Here is a 17,245-nt window from a genome sequence, read left to right as displayed (position 1 = left end):
CCATTGCCATCAAGTCTGTAGGGGCTGGTCCATTTCTGGCTTTGTAGGCAGCATTAGGGTTTAATCTGATGCAGCTACAGGAACCCAGTGAAGGGAGCGCAGCAGTGGGGTGACGTGGCTGAACTTGGGCAGATTGAAGACGAGCCGTGCTGCCGCGTTCTGGATGAGCTGCAGAGGCTTGATGGTCTGCATGGGAAGACCAGCCAAGAGTGAGTTGCAGTAGTCAAGCCTTGAGATGACCAGAGACTGCACGAGCACCTGGGTGGCCTCTCGGGTGAGGAAGGGTCGGATCCTCCGGATGTTGTACAGGAGAAACCTGCATGACTGAGTCAGGTTCAACTTCAATCTGTTTTTCGGGAAGAGAGAATTCTTCAAACATGGAGAAATGATGCTGCAGTTCAGCACCAAAAGAGAGAATGCAGAAAGGCTGAGCGCAGATGGCGTAAAACCAACCTTCACACACATAAAGAGGTTTTCAAAGATAGGCTGCGTGATTACAATAGAATGATGTGCAAGGCTAGACAATCATTCTTCTCCAGCATTATTAACAATAATGTTAACAATAGCTAAGTGCTTTTCACGATGGTTGACAGACTAACAAACCCACCTACATATATGGCCCCTGAACTAGTTTCAACTGAGAAATGTAATGAGTTTGCAAAATGTTTTAATACTAGAATTCACACCATCAGACAAGCTATCTGTACGCCTACATCTACCAACGAGACGATCTTCTCTCCAAAACCACGCAAAAGCATGTTCAACATGTCCCAGCTTAGTGTTATTAATGAAGAAGGTTTAATTGATACAGTGAGTCATCTCAAATCATCCACTTGCAGTCTTGATACATTACCAACCAAGTTTTTAAAGAATGTCTTTTCCTCAATATTAGTGAACATTCCTCAAATAGTAAATTGCTCACTCATGTCAGGTGTATTTCCGAGTGCATTAAAAACTGCAGTTGTGAAGCCTCTCTTGAAAAAGAAAACTCTAGATACAAGCCTGTTAAATAATTATAGACCAATTTCTAATCTACCATTCATTGGAAAAATAATAGAAAAAATGGTCTTCAAGCTAATTATGCACTTTCTGTCCACAAATAGCTGTCTAGACAAATTTCAGTCAGGCTTCCGACCTAATCATAGTACTGAGACTGCACTAATTAAGGTTATCAATTACCTAAATACAGACTCAGGAAACATGTCTGTTCTACTACTGCTCGATCTCAGCGCTGCCTTTGACACCATTGACCACAAAATTCTCATAGATAGACTTGAGAACTGGGTTGGACTCTCAGGAACTGTCCTAAAATGGTTCAGTTCATACCTTCAAGGAAGGAACTTCTTTGTGGAAATGGAAGGTAATGTTTCTGAGACTGTGCCAGTGACCTGTGGTGTACCCCAGGGTTCAATTCTTGGGCCACTCTTATTTAATTTATATATGATTCCTCTGGGTGAAATCATGCACACTTATGGGATATCTTACCACAGCTATGCAGATGACACTCAGATCTACATGGCTCTCTGCCCAAATGACTACGGTCCCCTAGACTCACTGTGCAAATGCCTTGAGCACATAAACAAATGGATGAAACACAACTTTCTGCAGTTGAATAAAGATAAAACAGAGATTACTTTATTTGGGAATAGCAATGAAAGACACAGACTAGCTGCCTATCTAGATTCGAGAGGCCTAAAATCTAAAGAACTAGTACGTAACCTTGGTGTACAAATGGACTCTGATCTCACTTTTAACAGTCATGTCAAAGCTGTCACCAAATCAGCTTTCTATCACCTCAAAAACATCAATAAAATCAGAGATTTTCTGGCTAAAGCAGAGCTGGAGAAACTCATCCACGCCTTTGTTTCTAGTAGGATTGATTACTGTAATGGGCTCCTAACCGGACTCCCAAAAAAGACAATCAAACAGCTTCAGCTGATACAAAACGCAGCTGCCAGAGTCTCACTCGGAGTAAAAGAAGGGAGCACATCACTCCTATCCTTAAATCCCTACACTGGATACCAGTATGTTACAGGATAGACTTTAAGGTACTATTACTGGTCTATAAATGTCTTAATGGTGCAGGACCAGTATATTTATTAGATGTGCTCCAGCAATATGAGCTGGGCAGAACTCTCAGATCATCAGGAACTGGTCAGTTAGTGCAGCCTAAGGTAAAAACTAAACACGGAGAGGCGGCATTTAGCTACGCTGCTCTGAAATGGAACCAGTTGCCAGAGAGCATCAGAAGAGCCCCAACACTCGACACCTTTAAATCCAGAATGAAGACCTTCCTGTTTAAGCCTTTAGCTCAGTTTAATCCACTGTTATCCTGTAACGGCCTCATTCATTTAACTTCTTTATATCTATTGTTTTAATCATGTTTCTTATTTTTATTCTAATTTTTTATCTCCTTCTTTTAACTTTGATTAACTTATTTTAAATCTATTGTTTTAATTATGTCTTTTAATTTTTTTTTAATTTACATAAATTTTATTTTATTTACATTAATTACATTGTTCTGTATTTCTTCATTTGTAAAGCACTTTGAATGACCGTTGTGTATGAAAGGTGCTATATAAATAAACTTGCCTTGTCTATTAAGGGGAACGGGGAAGGGAAGAGTGGAGTGGAATAAGTGTAATAAATGTGTTATTAAGGGGAAAGGGGAAGGGAAGAGTGGAGTGGAATGAGTGTAATAAATGTGTTATTAAGGGGAAAGGGGAAGGAAGAGTGGAGTGGAATAAGTGTAATAAATGTGTTATTAAGGGGAACGAGGACGGGAAGAGTGGAGTGGAATGAGTGTAATAAATGTGTTATTAAGGGGAAAGGGGAAGGAAGAGTGGAGTGGAATAAGTGTAATAAATGTGTTATTAAGGGGAACGGGGAAGGGAAGAGTGGAGTGGAATAAGTGGAATAAATGTGTTATTAAGGGGAACGAGAAAGGGAAGAGTGGAGTGGAATGAGTGTAATAAATGTGTTATTAAGGGGAACGAGGAAGGGAAGAGTGGAGTGGAATAAGTGTAATAAATGTGTTATTAAGGGGAACGAGGAAGGGAAGAGTGGAGTGGAATGAGTGTAATAAATGTGTTATTAAGGGGAACGAGGAAGGGAAGAGTGGAGTGGAATAAGTTTAATAAATGTGTTATTAAGGGGAACGGGGAAGGGAAGAGTGGAGTGGAATAAGTGTAATAAATGTGTTATTAAGGGGAACGAGGAAGGGAAGAGTGGAGTGGAATAAGTGTAATAAATGTGTTATTAAGGGGAACGAGGAAGGGAAGAGTGGAGTGGAATAAGTGTAATAAATGTGTTATTAAGGGGAAAGGGGAAGGGAAGAGTGGAGTGGAATGAGTGTAATAAATGTGTTATTAAGGGGAAAGGAGAAGGAAGAGTGGAGTGGAATAAGTGTAATAAATGTGTTATTAAGGGGAACGAGGACGGGAAGAGTGGAGTGGAATGAGTGTAATAAATGTGTTATTAAGGGGAAAGGGGAAGGAAGAGTGGAGTGGAATAAGTGTAATAAATGTGTTATTAAGGGGAACGGGGAAGGGAAGAGTGGAGTGGAATAAGTGTAATAAATGTGTTATTAAGGGGAACGAGAAAGGGAAGAGTGGAGTGGAATGAGTGTAATAAATGTGTTATTAAGGGGAACGAGGAAGGGAAGAGTGGAGTGGAATAAGTGTAATAAATGTGTTATTAAGGGGAACGAGGAAGGGAAGAGTGGAGTGGAATGAGTGTAATAAATGTGTTATTAAGGGGAACGAGGAAGGGAAGAGTGGAGTGGAATAAGTTTAATAAATGTGTTATTAAGGGGAACGGGGAAGGGAAGAGTGGAGTGGAATAAGTGTAATAAATGTGTTATTAAGGGGAACGAGGAAGGGAAGAGTGGAGTGGAATAAGTGTAATAAATGTGTTATTAAGGGGAACGAGGAAGGGAAGAGTGGAGTGGAATAAGTGTAATAAATGTGTTATTAAGGGGAACGAGGAAGGGAAGAGTGGAGTGGAATAAGTGTAATAAATGTGTTATTAAGGGGAACGAGGAAGGGAAGAGTGGAGTGGAATAAGTGTAATAAATGTGTTATTAAGGGGAACGGGGAAGGCGCGGTGGTCGTTTGACGTCGTTTGACGTCGTTTCTGCTCTCGGAAAGTTCTGCCCGTAAGCGGAGCGGCCTGGTGACGCGCTGCGCGCGGCTGGTGACGCCCCCTGTATAAGAGCGCGGGGCGCCGCCGCTTCCGCCGCAGTCCAGTCGTGGTCGCGGAAGCAGCAGCAGCATCAGCCTCGTCAGCATGGAGAGCGCCGCCATCAGCCTGTTCTGTAACGGAGCGGGGAGGATCCCGTTCAACAAGGGCTCGGAGAGCCAGCTGGACCGCCCGGACCGGCCCGACCGCGGCCTGGAGGGACTACAGGCAGCGCCCGGACCCGCTAGCAAGGCCGCCATGGCCGGAGGGTCGCTGCCCGAGTCCCCGGAGTCCGACGACTTCGTGCCCGACTTCGGCGGCAGCGCCCTGGTGGAGGAGACCCGGCGGCTCATCGGGGGCTTTTACCGCGGATATATCGGCCAGAAGACCCGGGACCAGCACCCCGCCCACGGCACGATGAGCAGGGTGGTGGAGGGGGTGATCCTCAAGCACAGCATCGCGTACAACGGTGAGTAAACACGGCGGCGCTTTCGGATCTTCCCGTTCCACCTTAAATGGCGCAGCAGCTGCGTTGTGGTGCCAGTGGCGCCGTAGTGCAGCTGCAGCGCCATTTAAGGTGGAACGGGGAGTTACAAGTAAAGGAAGGCGAGTAGGGGGGATGGCGAGGTGATCGGCTGAGGGGCCCTGCGCGGGGTCTATGCGGGGCCTGTGCGGGGCCTCTGCGCTGTAAGAGCGTTTTGGTGGGGTCGTGTTTGTAGTTTGGACGTTTCCAGCCGTTTTTTGATGAGTTGAACGCCGCTCCGTGTTGCTGTTGTACTCGGTGCATTGCCTTGCTTTGCCCCGCAGCTCCCTGCATCGCTAACGGGCCTTGTTTGTTTGTTTATTTGCTTGTTTGTGTTTATTTTTGGTCGCAGCTGGTTTCCGTGGGCGCGGATGAGTCAGTGGGTGTGTGTTCACTCAGATCTGCAGTGTCTTTATCTCTGCTGGGCTGCGCTGCGCTGGGCTGGGCTGGGCTGTGTGGTAAGAGGGTTCCTGGAACTGAGGCCCAGTTCCGCTCTAACAGCCTGAGCTTATCAGCAGCGCATGCACTTCGCTGGAAGAGCGGCGCCCAAACCAGAGGCGCAGACGCGCTCGTGCGCTGCACAGCCTTTACCGCACCTTTAATCCAAACGCAGACTGCAGCTTTAATGCAGTGCCGGGTAATGGCTTTGCTGGCGGTCCTGTGCAGGATGTCGTCCTGTGTGTGTGACAGGGGTGGTAAATGACCACACGCCTGTCCGTGGAATTATTAAACACAAGGGGAAATGATAAAAAAGCAGAAGTTAAGCCAAGTTTCCCAGTCCTGGATTAAACCCAGTCCTGGTCGGGAATTTCCAGCGGTGGTTAGAAACGAAAACGGCAGATTAAACATAAACCACGTCGGGGAAATTTTGCCTTGTACGTCACATCATCATCATCATTATTATTATTATTATTATTATTGTTATTTTTATTATATTTTATGGCACTAGACCACATTATACCACATCACAGCACATTGTGAGGCCTTTAATGTTCATTTCCCACCTCGCGGAGCGTTAGAAGGCACCGCGGAGCGTTAGAAGGCGTGAGGCTGCCTTTACTTCACGTTACCTTTAATATAATTGCATGAAATAACGTAACCACTCACTGCAGTGCGTGATCATATTAGCCGTTATGTTATACAGCCTTATGTTATGCGTGACCTCAGCTGTGCTCTGTAGGAAACACTGCAGCGTATTGACTTCTGTTACATTAGATTCACTGCTCAGTGTCTTCCGATCAGACTGGCCTGCTCTGTGCTGTATTGATGGTGATGGTGATCGTGATCAGTTCAGGGTTATACTGGTTCACTCTGAGCCCAACCCCCCCCCCCCAGCTCTGGAGGTGTGATCAGATCAGATCAGATTAGCCTGAGCGTTTAACCTGTTTATCAGCCCTGCCGAAACTCTCCCGCCCACGCAGCCAGGAAAACCACGCCAAAACAATCCCACCCCAGCAGCAGCCTCACCTGCGGGGGCAGCCCCGGAGGCGCTAAAGGTCTCTGGGTTTTTGTGACCTGTTCAGGGGATTTTCGTGCTATAGGTCAACACCTTCGAGTCGGCGCACTCGGAGTGAACAGGCTGTGGGACGTGAAGAGCCACGGCCAGGCCACAATAGTCCCAAACATTTCCTGCTGCAGAGATGTTTACACACGATTAGAACCATCCGGCGGTGGCGTGGATGAACGGCAGCGCTGTGTTTGCTGTAGGAACGAGGAATGGAAATGATATTTGCATTGGATCTTGATGCAAATATTCGCTATGCTTGTTTGCATTGCGCCACAAAAAGTGCAGCTCTGTAGGTGTGGGAAGAGCATCAAAACCAAAAGAAGTGAAACTAGATAGTGGATGATATGATCCACACAGTCGCTCTGACAGACTGTAATACACTACAGGAAGCGTAGGGGGCGATACGGCTTCTACTGCTTCATTTAAAAAGCTCTATAATGTTCATATGATCCACACAGTCGCTCTGACAGACTGTAATACACTACAGGAAGCGTAGGGGGCGATACGGCTTCTACTGTTTCATTTAAAAAGCTCTGTAATGTTCATATGATCCACACAGTCGCTCTGACAGACTGTAATACACTACAGGAAGCGTAGGGGGCGATACGGCTTCTACTGTTTCATTTAAAAAGCTCTATAATGTTCATATGATCCACACAGTCGCTCTGACAGACTGTAATACACTACAGGAAGCGTAGGGGGCGATACGGCTTCTACTGCTTCATTTAAAAAGCTCTATAATGTTCATATGATCCACACAGTCGCTCTGACAGACTGTAATACACTACAGGAAGCGTAGGGGGGCGATACGGCTTCTACTGTTTCATTTAAAAAGCTCTATAATGTTCATATGATCCACACAGTCGCTCTGACAGACTGTAATACACTACAGGAAGCGTAGGGGGGCGATACGGCTTCTACTGTTTCATTTAAAAAGCTCTATAATGTTCATATGATCCACACAGTCGCTCTGACAGACTGTAATACACTACAGGAAGCGTAGGGGGCGATACGGCTTCTACTGTTTCATTTAAAAAGCTCTATAATGTTCATATGATCCACACAGTCGCTCTGACAGACTGTAATACACTACAGGAAGTGTAGGGGGCGATACGGCTTCTACTGTTTCATTTAAAAAGCTCTATAATGTTCATATGATCCACACAGTCGCTCTGACAGACTGTAATACACTACAGGAAGCGTAGGGGGCGATACGGCTTCTACTGTTTCATTTAAAAAGCTCTATAACGTTCATATGATCCACACAGTCGCTCTGACAGACTGTAATACACTACAGGAAGCGTAGGGGGCGATACGGCTTCTACTGTTTCATTTAAAAAGCTCTATAACGTTCATATGATCCACACAGTCGCTCTGACAGACTGTAATACACTACAGGAAGCGTAGGGGGCGATACGGCTTCTACTGTTTCATTTAAAAAGCTCTATAATGTTCATATGATCCACACAGTCGCTCTGACAGACTGTAATACACTACAGGAAGCGTAGGGGGCGATACGGCTTCTACTGTTTCATTTAAAAAGCTCTATAATGTTCATATGATCCACACAGTCACTCTGACAGACTGTAATACACTACAGGAAGCGTAGGGGGCGATACGGCTTCTACTGTTTCATTTAAAAAGCTCTGTAATGTTCATATGATCCACACAGTCGCTCTGACAGACTGTAATACACTACAGGAAGCGTAGGGGGCGATACGGCTTCTACTGTTTCATTTAAAAAGCTCTATAATGTTCATATGATCCACACAGTCGCTCTGACAGACTGTAATACACTACAGGAAGCGTAGGGGGCGATACGGCTTCTACTGTTTCATTTAAAAAGCTCTATAATGTTCATATGATCCACACAGTCGCTCTGACAGACTGTAATACACTACAGGAAGCGTAGGGGGCGATACGGCTTCTACTGTTTCATTTAAAAAGCTCTATAATGTTCATATGATCCACACAGTCACTCTGACAGACTGTAATACACTACAGGAGGCGTAGGGGGCGCTCTCTGATGTTCGAGAGTGGGCGCTGGGGAACTGAAGGAGGTGGTAGATTAGTAGGCGATAGGTCAGCCGGTAATCTTTAGCTCTAGTGGTTGATGTGTGGTGCTGTTTCTCCTCAGGTATGGTCCAGCGATTGTGTTTGGAGCAGCAAGACGATAGCATGGAGTTTATTAGCAGTGTGGCGAAGACCCTGTTCAATGATGGGACCACCAACTGGGGGCGGATTGCCAGTCTGGTGGCGTTTGGTGCGGTGGTCTGTGAGCAGATGAAGGAAGCAGGCAGAGAGCAGTGTGTGGAGAACGTCATACAACACATCTCAACGTACCTCAGTACAGACCAGCGACAGTGGCTCATCAACAACAAAGCCTGGGTGAGTACAGGGGACCTATATATTCACTCATACCTTTACCAGAATAACAGCCAAAACGGGGCTAGAGGGTAGTGTAGAGTATAGGATAGTATAGGGTTATGTAGTGTAGTATTGGGCTGTGTGGTGTGGTAATGGGTAATATGTTTAGGAACTGGTAGTATTGAATAGTAGTGGATAGTATGGTGTAATGACGGGTAGTGTTTGGTAGAATGGTGTGGTGTCTGATAGTATGGTGTAATGACGGGTAGTGTTTGGTAGAATGGCGTGGTGTCTGATAGTATGGTGTAATGACGGGTAGTGTTTGGTAGAATGGCGTGGTGTCTGATAGTATGGTGTAATGACGGGTAGTGTTTGGTAGAATGGCGTGGTGTCTGATAGTATGGTGTAATGACGGGTAGTGTTTGGTAGAATGGCGTGGTGTCTGATAGTTTGGTGTAACGATGGGTAGTGTTTGCTTTAGTTAAGTGTAGTATACTCATTATTAGAGTAATATTGGGTACAATGAGGTAATATTGGATGGCATAGGATAGTTATGGTTGTGTTGGGTAGAGTGGTGTATTAATGGGCAGTGTTGGGTAGAGTGGTGTATTAATGGGCAGTGTTGGGTAGAGTGGTGTAATAATGGGCAGTGTTGGGTAGAGTGGTGTAATGGGCAGAGTTGGGTAGAGTGGTGTATTAATGGGCAATGTTGGGTAGAGAGGTGTATTAGTGGGCAGTGTTGGGCAGGGTGGTGTATTAGTGGGCAGTGTTGGGTAGAGTGGTGTATTAGTGGGCAGTGTTGGGTAGAGTGGTGTATTAGTGGGCAGTATTGGGCAGGGTGGTGTATTAATGGGCAGTGTTGGGTAGAGTGGTGTATTAGTGGGCAGTGTTGGGTAGGGTGGTGTATTAATGGGCAGGGTGGTGTATTAGTGGGCAGTGTTGGGCAGGGTGGTGTATTAGTGGGCAGTGTTGGGCAGGGTGGTGTATTAGTGGGCAGTGTTGGGTAGAGTGGTGTATTAGTGGGCAGTGTTGGGTAGAGTGGTGTATTAGTGGGCATTGTTGGGCAGGGTGGTGTATTAGTGGGCAGTGTTGGGTAGAGAGGTGTATTAGTGGGCAGTGTTGGGTAGAGAGGTGTATTAGTGGGCAGTGTTGGGCAGGGTGGTGTATTAATGGGCAGTGTTGGGTAGGGTGGTGTATTAGTGGGCAGTGTTGGGTAGAGTGGTGTATTAATGGGCAGAGTTGGGTAGAGAGGTGTATTAGTGGGCAGTGTTGGGTAGGGTGGTGTAATGTGGTGTATTGTTGGGTAGAGCAGTGGACCAGGGGATAGGGCGATGTAAACCCTAACCCAGCTCGTGGACGCAGCTCAGCAGGGTTTGTAAATGAATCATTCTTCAGATGTTTGAAGCGATGAAGTCCAAGGCCTTAGTTTGGTCTCATACTGAAGTGAATGAGACCCCACTGAGGGCTGTGGTCAGTAACGGGAGACGGTCTGACCGTAGCTGAGCTCGGTTTTTCCGCTCTTTCATTATGCAGTCAGATAGAGCAGCATGGTCATGTGATCTGAGACGGAGTTCTCATGACCTGCACTCGGGTAGCACGGCGTCCGTACTGCCCTTCACTGGGCCCTGTGCTGTACTGACCAGGGGTTTGTTGATCTTCAGAAGAGCTGAGTGTTTATCTGCTCTGTGTGGAGTGGAGTTGACCAGTGATGTTGCTGGTGAACAGAACCCGTCTCTTGGTGCTCGGGAATGTCTCGTGTAATGACCCACTGTTTGTTTATTCCTGTGTTTCAGGGAGGTTTTGTGGAGTTCTTCCGTGAAGACGACTCCGAGTCACGCGTACGGAACGCTCTTATGGCCTTCGCGGGATTCGCTGGCCTGGGGGCGGGGCTAGCACTACTGATGCGCTGATTGGGTTGGTGCCCCAGCGCAGTTACCACGAATGTTCGGGTCCGATTGTGATCCCTCCCCTCTGGGAGACCACCATCAGCTGGCCGGCCAGTCAGGGCCCTTCGATTGTGCTAGCCCTGTAGCACGTCTCAGCGGAGAGGAAAAGAAGAGCTTTATTTAAGTGGCCGGAAATGCTGGTCATGATATTCATGATCCTGAGTTTATTGTTTATGTAACTTCTTGTGTGATAGTATGAGCTTCTTTCCTGCGCCGGATCGTGGGTGATTCGGTGCTGCTGAGAGAGGAAGCAGGTCCAGCTCCGTGTGTACAGTCTAAAGTTTTATTTTTGTAAGAAATGAACTCGTGCACCACTGTGGGGTGTGAATAAACCTTTCCTTCCACTCAGACTCTGTGTTTGTGTACGTTTAATAGACTTCATCACCTTCAGGGAAAAGGTTTTAGTTCCAGCACCGGAGCGCCGAGGCTAGTGTAGCTAACAGGTAATGACCCTGACAAACATGTAGGCTAGCTAAATCACCATTAAAGATGGTTCTTCACTGGAGGCAGTGGTTCTATATAGAACCATGGACACTCAGACCCATTGGAGTGATTAAAGGTGATGATGAAATGCTTCTTCAGTTTAATGGAGAATGAGATGTGGATGGTTTTAGAAATGTTTCTATATAGCACCAAACAGGGTTCTAGTATTGGTGTGAAGTCAAGCTTGGCCCAGTTGAAGAACCTTTTGTGGTGCAATATAGAAAATGTTCTGTATAGGCCCAAATACAGCACAATCTCCATCAATCTGAAGAACCATTTCATCATGCAGGGAACTCTTTAATCATGCAATGGTTCTGACTTCATGGCTCTATATGGAACCTGATCATACCATGTCTGTCACTACCTCTGGTTCCTACTGTTAGGATCCAAAGTATGCAAAGTTCTAAAAGTGCTCAAAGCCATCTTAGCTGCTGCTTTCTGAGCTATGAGCTGGTTTCCTGATGTATCACATGGAGTGCTGAGGGATTATATAAAAGCCTGAGAGAACCTAGAACCCGGGGAGCCTGAGAACGCTCCCAGCAGAGTAACCTGCTCAACCGGGCGAGTCTGTTTATAGGTGGGTCATTGTGTCGTTGGCGTCGTCCCTGATAGAAAAACCAGCTTGGACCAGCTTGACCATTCTGGGTAACCGGCCAAACCAGCACCAGGCCAGTTTAGACCAGCTGAGCAGTAATTATTGATTGGAAATGAAAATTCTGTGGTAAACAAAAAAGTCCCAAAAACAGTATATTGTGCTCTGTGCACAATTTACATGGAACGTCGCCGCATCGGGCGAATTACAAGGTTGTTAAGGTGCCGGAATCAAATCAAATCTAATTTATTTGAAACGCTTTTTACAACGGATGTTGTCACAAAGCAGCTTTACAGAATTTCGGAAAAGACAAAGTTTCAACTGGCATTTGACTGAACTGGCACATTTTCCCCAAAATACCCAGGAGGCTTTGTCCGGTGTGGTAGTTTAGAGGCATTTGGCAGTCGTTCTCCATTTGGAGTGGGATTTCAGGTGACTGTATTTTTAAAAATCAGTTTCTTTCATCCCAAAACTAAATAATCTTAACATGTGGTTGGTATAGTGTAGTGTAGTGGGTATATAGTGGTTGGTATAGTGTAGTGGGTATATAGCGGTCGGTATAGTGTAGAGGGTATATAGCGGTCGGTGTAGTGTAGTGGGTATATAGCGGTTGGTATAGTGTAGTGGGTATATAGCGGTCGGTGTAGTGTAGTGGGTATATAGCGGTCGGTGTAGTGTAGTGGGTATATAGCGGTCGGTGTAGTGTAGTGGGTATATAGTGGTTGGTATAGTGTAGTGGGTATATAGTGGTTTAAATTAAATTAAAATTAAAATTAAAATCAAATATTTAAGCAGGCAAGCTAAAATAAGGAACTTTATAAACAGAATACAAATTAAATTGTAAGATCAAAAACAAGCAATGAGGATTTAATTAAGAAGAAATAAAATAATTCAGAATAAACTGATAAGTGGACAGGCTAAAATGTAACGCAATAAAATAGAGATTAATAATTAGAATAATAAAATATAAGCACAAAGAAAGAGGGTTAAAACCAAGTTTATATAAAAAAGTAAATTATGGAAATAAAATAAACAGTAAAACAGAAGACAGAATAAATAAAAGGAAGAAATAAATGAAATAAAAAGGTAAAAGGTGAAAAGTATGGAATAAAATAAATAAAAGGGTAAAACAGAAAATTAAATAAATAAAAGGACAAAATAAATAAAAATGTAAAGGAAAACTCAACTAAAACAGTTACAGGCTGAATGTGTGTGAATGAGGCTGGAAACTAAGAGTTTAAGCTGATTTAGTGCCACCAGCGAGCTGAGCTTTAGACCAGGCCGCCACGGTTAGCATATTAGCTAGAGTGTTGACTGGCTAGGTTAGCTAGCTAAACAGGCTACTATAAAGAGCTGTGGCTCGACTAATGTCACTGGTTTTGAAGTTAAACCGAGAAAATAAGCAGTTCAGGGTTAATCAGGTCGTAGCTGGAGAACCCAGTTTAGCTTTAGCGTTAGCTTGCTGCCTCACTGCTATCATTCATCTGGCTGGCTGGGTAATATTAACATGGCTAGCCTTAGTTAGGCGATCTCTTCTGATGGTGTGAATCTATTCCCGGTGAAGTTCGGGATCTCTGGGGAAACTATGGAAGGTTTGACCTTCAATTAGATTCCTTTATTTTTGAATAAGTGCGTTTGGGAACGCAGCAGTGAGGCAGCTTTGCTAGAACCCAGTGGTCCAACGCTACTTTCGTACCCTACAGTCTCGTTTTGGTAGACAGAGGTGACGTAGGTGAGTAAAGCGTATAAACTGACCAACCTGCTGTCTTTCAACCACTTTGAGAAGTGAATGGGCGCCTGATTAGTGCTGTGCTGGTTTTTGATGTGTATTATCAGACGTGAACAAACAGCTCTTACAGAAAATGCAGACTAGAAATAATGTTCCGGCATCGTTCCGGCGCCCCTCTAGTGCAGCGCCCATATGCGCCGCATACGCTGCATACCCCCTTTTTGCGCCACTGGCGGTTGGTGTAGTGTAGTGGGTATATAGCGGTTGGTGTAGTGGGTATATAGCGGTTGGTGTAGTGTAGGGGGTATATAGTGGTTGGTATAGTGTAGTGGGTATATAGTGGTTGGTGTAGTGTAGTGGGTATATAGTGGTTGGTATAGTGTAGTGGGTATATAGTGGTTGGTGTAGTGTAGTGGGTATATGGTGGTTGGTTAGTATAGTGGGTATATAGTGGTCGGTGTAGTGTAGTGGGTATATAGTGGTTGGTATAGTGTAGTGGGTATATAACGGTTGGTGTAGTGTAGTGGGTATATAGTGGTTGGTATAGTGTAGTGAGTATATAACGGTCGGTGTAGTGTAGTGGGTATATAGTGGTTGGTGTAGTGTAGTGGGTATATAGTGGTCGGTGTATTGTAGTGGGTATATAGTGGTTGGTATAGTGTAGTGGGTATATAACGGTTGGTGTAGTGTAGTGGGTATATGGTGGTTGGTTAGTATAGTGGGTATATAGTGGTTGGTGTAGTGTAGTGGGTATATAGTGGTCGGTGTAGTGTAGTGGGTATATAGTGGTTGGTATAGTGTAGTGGGTATATGGTGGTTAGTGTAGTGTAGTGGGTATATAGTGGTCGGTGTAGTGTAGTGGGTATATAGTGGTTGGTATAGTGTAGTGGGTATATGGTGGTTAGTGTAGTGTAGTGGGTATATAGCGGTCGGTGTAGTGTAGTGGGTAACTCCTCTGCTTTCTATACTGTAGACTGGGGTTCAATCCCCCACCTGGGTAAACACCCTACACTATACCAATAAGAGTCCTTGGGCAAGACTCCTAACACCGCCTTGGCCTGCCTGTGTAAAATGATCAGATTGTAAGTCGCTCTGGATAAGAGCGTCAGCCAAACGCCGTAAATGTCCATTAAGATCTATTATCGTACATGCAGAAAGGAGCTTAATGTATGAATACGGTGTAACACCAGTGACGGTGACTCCAGTGACGGTGTAACTCCAGTGACGGTGACTCCAGTGACGGTGTAACACCAGTGACGGTGACTCCAGTGACATTGTGTCTAAAACTGAGGATTCTGTAAGTCATCTGACTCGTTGGCTGATCAGGTGACCTTGTATAACTGTTTAAAATCAGTAATAAAAATGATATTTTGGCATTATTTTGATAAAATCTTAAATTAACCAGCCATTAAAGCACAAAATACCGGTGACACAGATGTTCTGAGCTGCCCGATCAACAGAATTATTAATAACTGAATGAAACATAGAGGAGTGAGTGGGACTCTGAATCAGGATCAAGAGAAAAATCCGCAAATCCTGAAGGAAAGGTGTTATTTAGTCCTCGGGCGACTGGGTAAATGTACATCCTGACCTTTGGAGCCAGGCCTGATGTTTTCCGGGTCTTTTTCAGCCCTGAAGCCTTTGTGACGTGGTGACCCATCACAGTGTTGAAGCCTTTTCAATGAGCAGGGTGTTACGTGTTAGCTGGCCATCAGTCTGTTATTATAGCATTATTTATGTTTTGGTTCCTCAGTGACCTCATAAATCAGAGTATTCCGAAACACTCAGTGGGAAATGTGCTCAGGGAACTTTGTGTTCCTCGCAGGGTGAGGTGGTGGTGATTCTTCCCAGAACGCTGAGTTCAGCAGAATGACTTCAGTGGTCAGGGTGCCTGATGTGGCTGTGTCATATGAGAACCAGAGCTAAAAATAAATGGAACGTAAGTGATCTGGGGAAGTGTCGTCCGTAAGTATTTGGACAGCAGTGGAGTTTCTGCTCTGTGGTCTTTCCGACGCTCTGATTTAGAACCGAAACAGTGACTGGACGCTGGGTTTTGATATAGAGGGGATTTGCAGCCGTGCTGGGTCGTATTAGAGTAACTGCCCTCTGTACACAGTCCCCAGGCCGTCGCAGTACACCTGAACCTTCTCAATAGTTTTGGTTCTAATCCTGTAATCCTGTAATCCTGCGTTGTAGAATATACAGCAGCTGTAAACGAGCTGCACCACTGAGGTCTGTTCGTTTACAGGCACACCAAAAAGCTGTGCTTCACACCGAGTCTGACTCCACCGGACTGTGACGCTAATTGGAACCGACTGCGGTGCCAGTTCAGGTTGATGGAGAATGTGTTGGATTTATATAGCACCAAAAAGGGTTCTGCTATTGTGCATAATCTCAAGCTTGTAACAGTAGAACCCTTTTTGGTGCGGTGTCTTGTAGCAGAGAGAGGGAGGGCATGTGCTGTAACGTGACGTCTGGAGAATTTACATCATTCTTTCTTAGTCAGAGTTATTTACAAATAGTGCGATCGCTTAGCAACAGAACCACAGCGATGCAGAAATGAGAACGGATGTTTACATCATTCACAGGTTCACTGGGACCCTTCAAACTGGGTTCCAGCAGTGTGGAACATGGGACATACCAACTTTCTGACTGATTATACTCAGATAGTCAACAAAATCATATAGAAGGTCTAGAAGGTCTTCTAGATCTTCAGAGAAGGTCTAATGATCTCTGTGAAATGAACAGATATTTGCCTGTACCTTAACATAATCATCATGCTTGCAGTGTTTAAACTCTGTATATATTGTTGTTATACACTTACACCTTTGTTAAGTTTTGGTTGGAAACAAATGAATTAAACACCCAGCAGAAAAGGATCCAATCAGGACTGTTTTCTCTGGTATAAAGCAGAATGGGCTGTCCCATTGGTTAGGACTCCAGCAGCTGGACCTGGAAGTTTGACTGCCAACCGATGAAATGAGGAAGCGACAGAGGAATCAACCGGTCAGCCTTTACAGATTACTTGATTTACAAGTTTTGGCTTTTATGTCCTGAACTGAAATCCTAGCTCTAAAAGTCACAATTCACCCCTGACATACTATACTAGTACCAGACCAACATAAACCATTGACAGACTGCTATAAACCACAATAGACTTGCACCAGACCAGCATAAACCATATTATACTAGTACCAGACCAACGCCAGGGCCAGACCGCTATAAATCAGGAAGAACCTTCATGACACAAGCATAAACCAGCTACCAGCTCCAGACCAGCATCACACCAGTATAAACCAGCACAGACCTGCATGAGGCCAGCATAAACCAGCTATCAGCTCCAGACCAGCTTAGACCAGCATCACACCAGTATAAACCAGCATAGACCTGCATGAGGCCAGCATAAACCAGCTATCAGCTCCAGACCAGCTTAGACCAGCATCACACCAGTATAAACCAGCATAGACCTGCATGAGACCAACATAAACCAGCTATCAGGGGGTCACAGATTACAAGATCTTTCATCAAGAGGAACCTTAGACAAGTTTGTCTGCTCTTCAAACAATGTTTTGTCACAAAAACACTTGTGAGAAGTGACACATGGAATGATGCTGTATCGTGTGCGAGAGGGTTCTGCTACTGCGTACCATCTCAAGCTTATACACTGTCAAAGAAATTCAAGGGTTCTTTTAGTGTACAGACCTGCATAGACCTGCATCAGACCAGCTTAGACTGCTGTGAGACTTTTATAAATCAGCAAAATATGGTTGATCTTGTATAGTTCCTCCCCAGGTTCCCCTCACTCTGTGCCCTAAGCTCTCATTGGTTCTAGCTTGTTCTAGCACACATCTGCCCATCACAGTCAGATCACATCCCTGTTCACATTGCAGGATCCGGTTTTATAGACACGTCCAGATGT

The 17,245-nt window shown here is 45.0% G+C and overlaps 1 protein-coding gene across 1 annotated transcript; it reads left to right on the top strand.

The window, feature by feature from the left end:
• Window positions 1-4,231: 4,231 nt before the first annotated feature.
• LOC108412875 (induced myeloid leukemia cell differentiation protein Mcl-1 homolog) lies at window positions 4,232-10,872 on the top strand. Its single transcript, XM_017685108.2, has 3 exons — window positions 4,232-4,648; window positions 8,347-8,597; window positions 10,370-10,872. Exons 1-3 carry the CDS (start codon window positions 4,288-4,290, stop codon window positions 10,484-10,486), a joined length of 729 nt encoding a protein of 242 aa, XP_017540597.1. The 5' UTR covers window positions 4,232-4,287; the 3' UTR covers window positions 10,487-10,872.
• Window positions 10,873-17,245: the final 6,373 nt, after the last annotated feature.

Source organism: Pygocentrus nattereri, chromosome 11 (genome assembly GCF_015220715.1).
Source record: "Pygocentrus nattereri isolate fPygNat1 chromosome 11, fPygNat1.pri, whole genome shotgun sequence".
NCBI classification, from domain to species: domain Eukaryota; kingdom Metazoa; phylum Chordata; class Actinopteri; order Characiformes; family Serrasalmidae; genus Pygocentrus; species Pygocentrus nattereri.
Note: the sequence above shows the minus strand (reverse complement) of the source record. Positions and strands in the feature narration are given on the sequence as shown.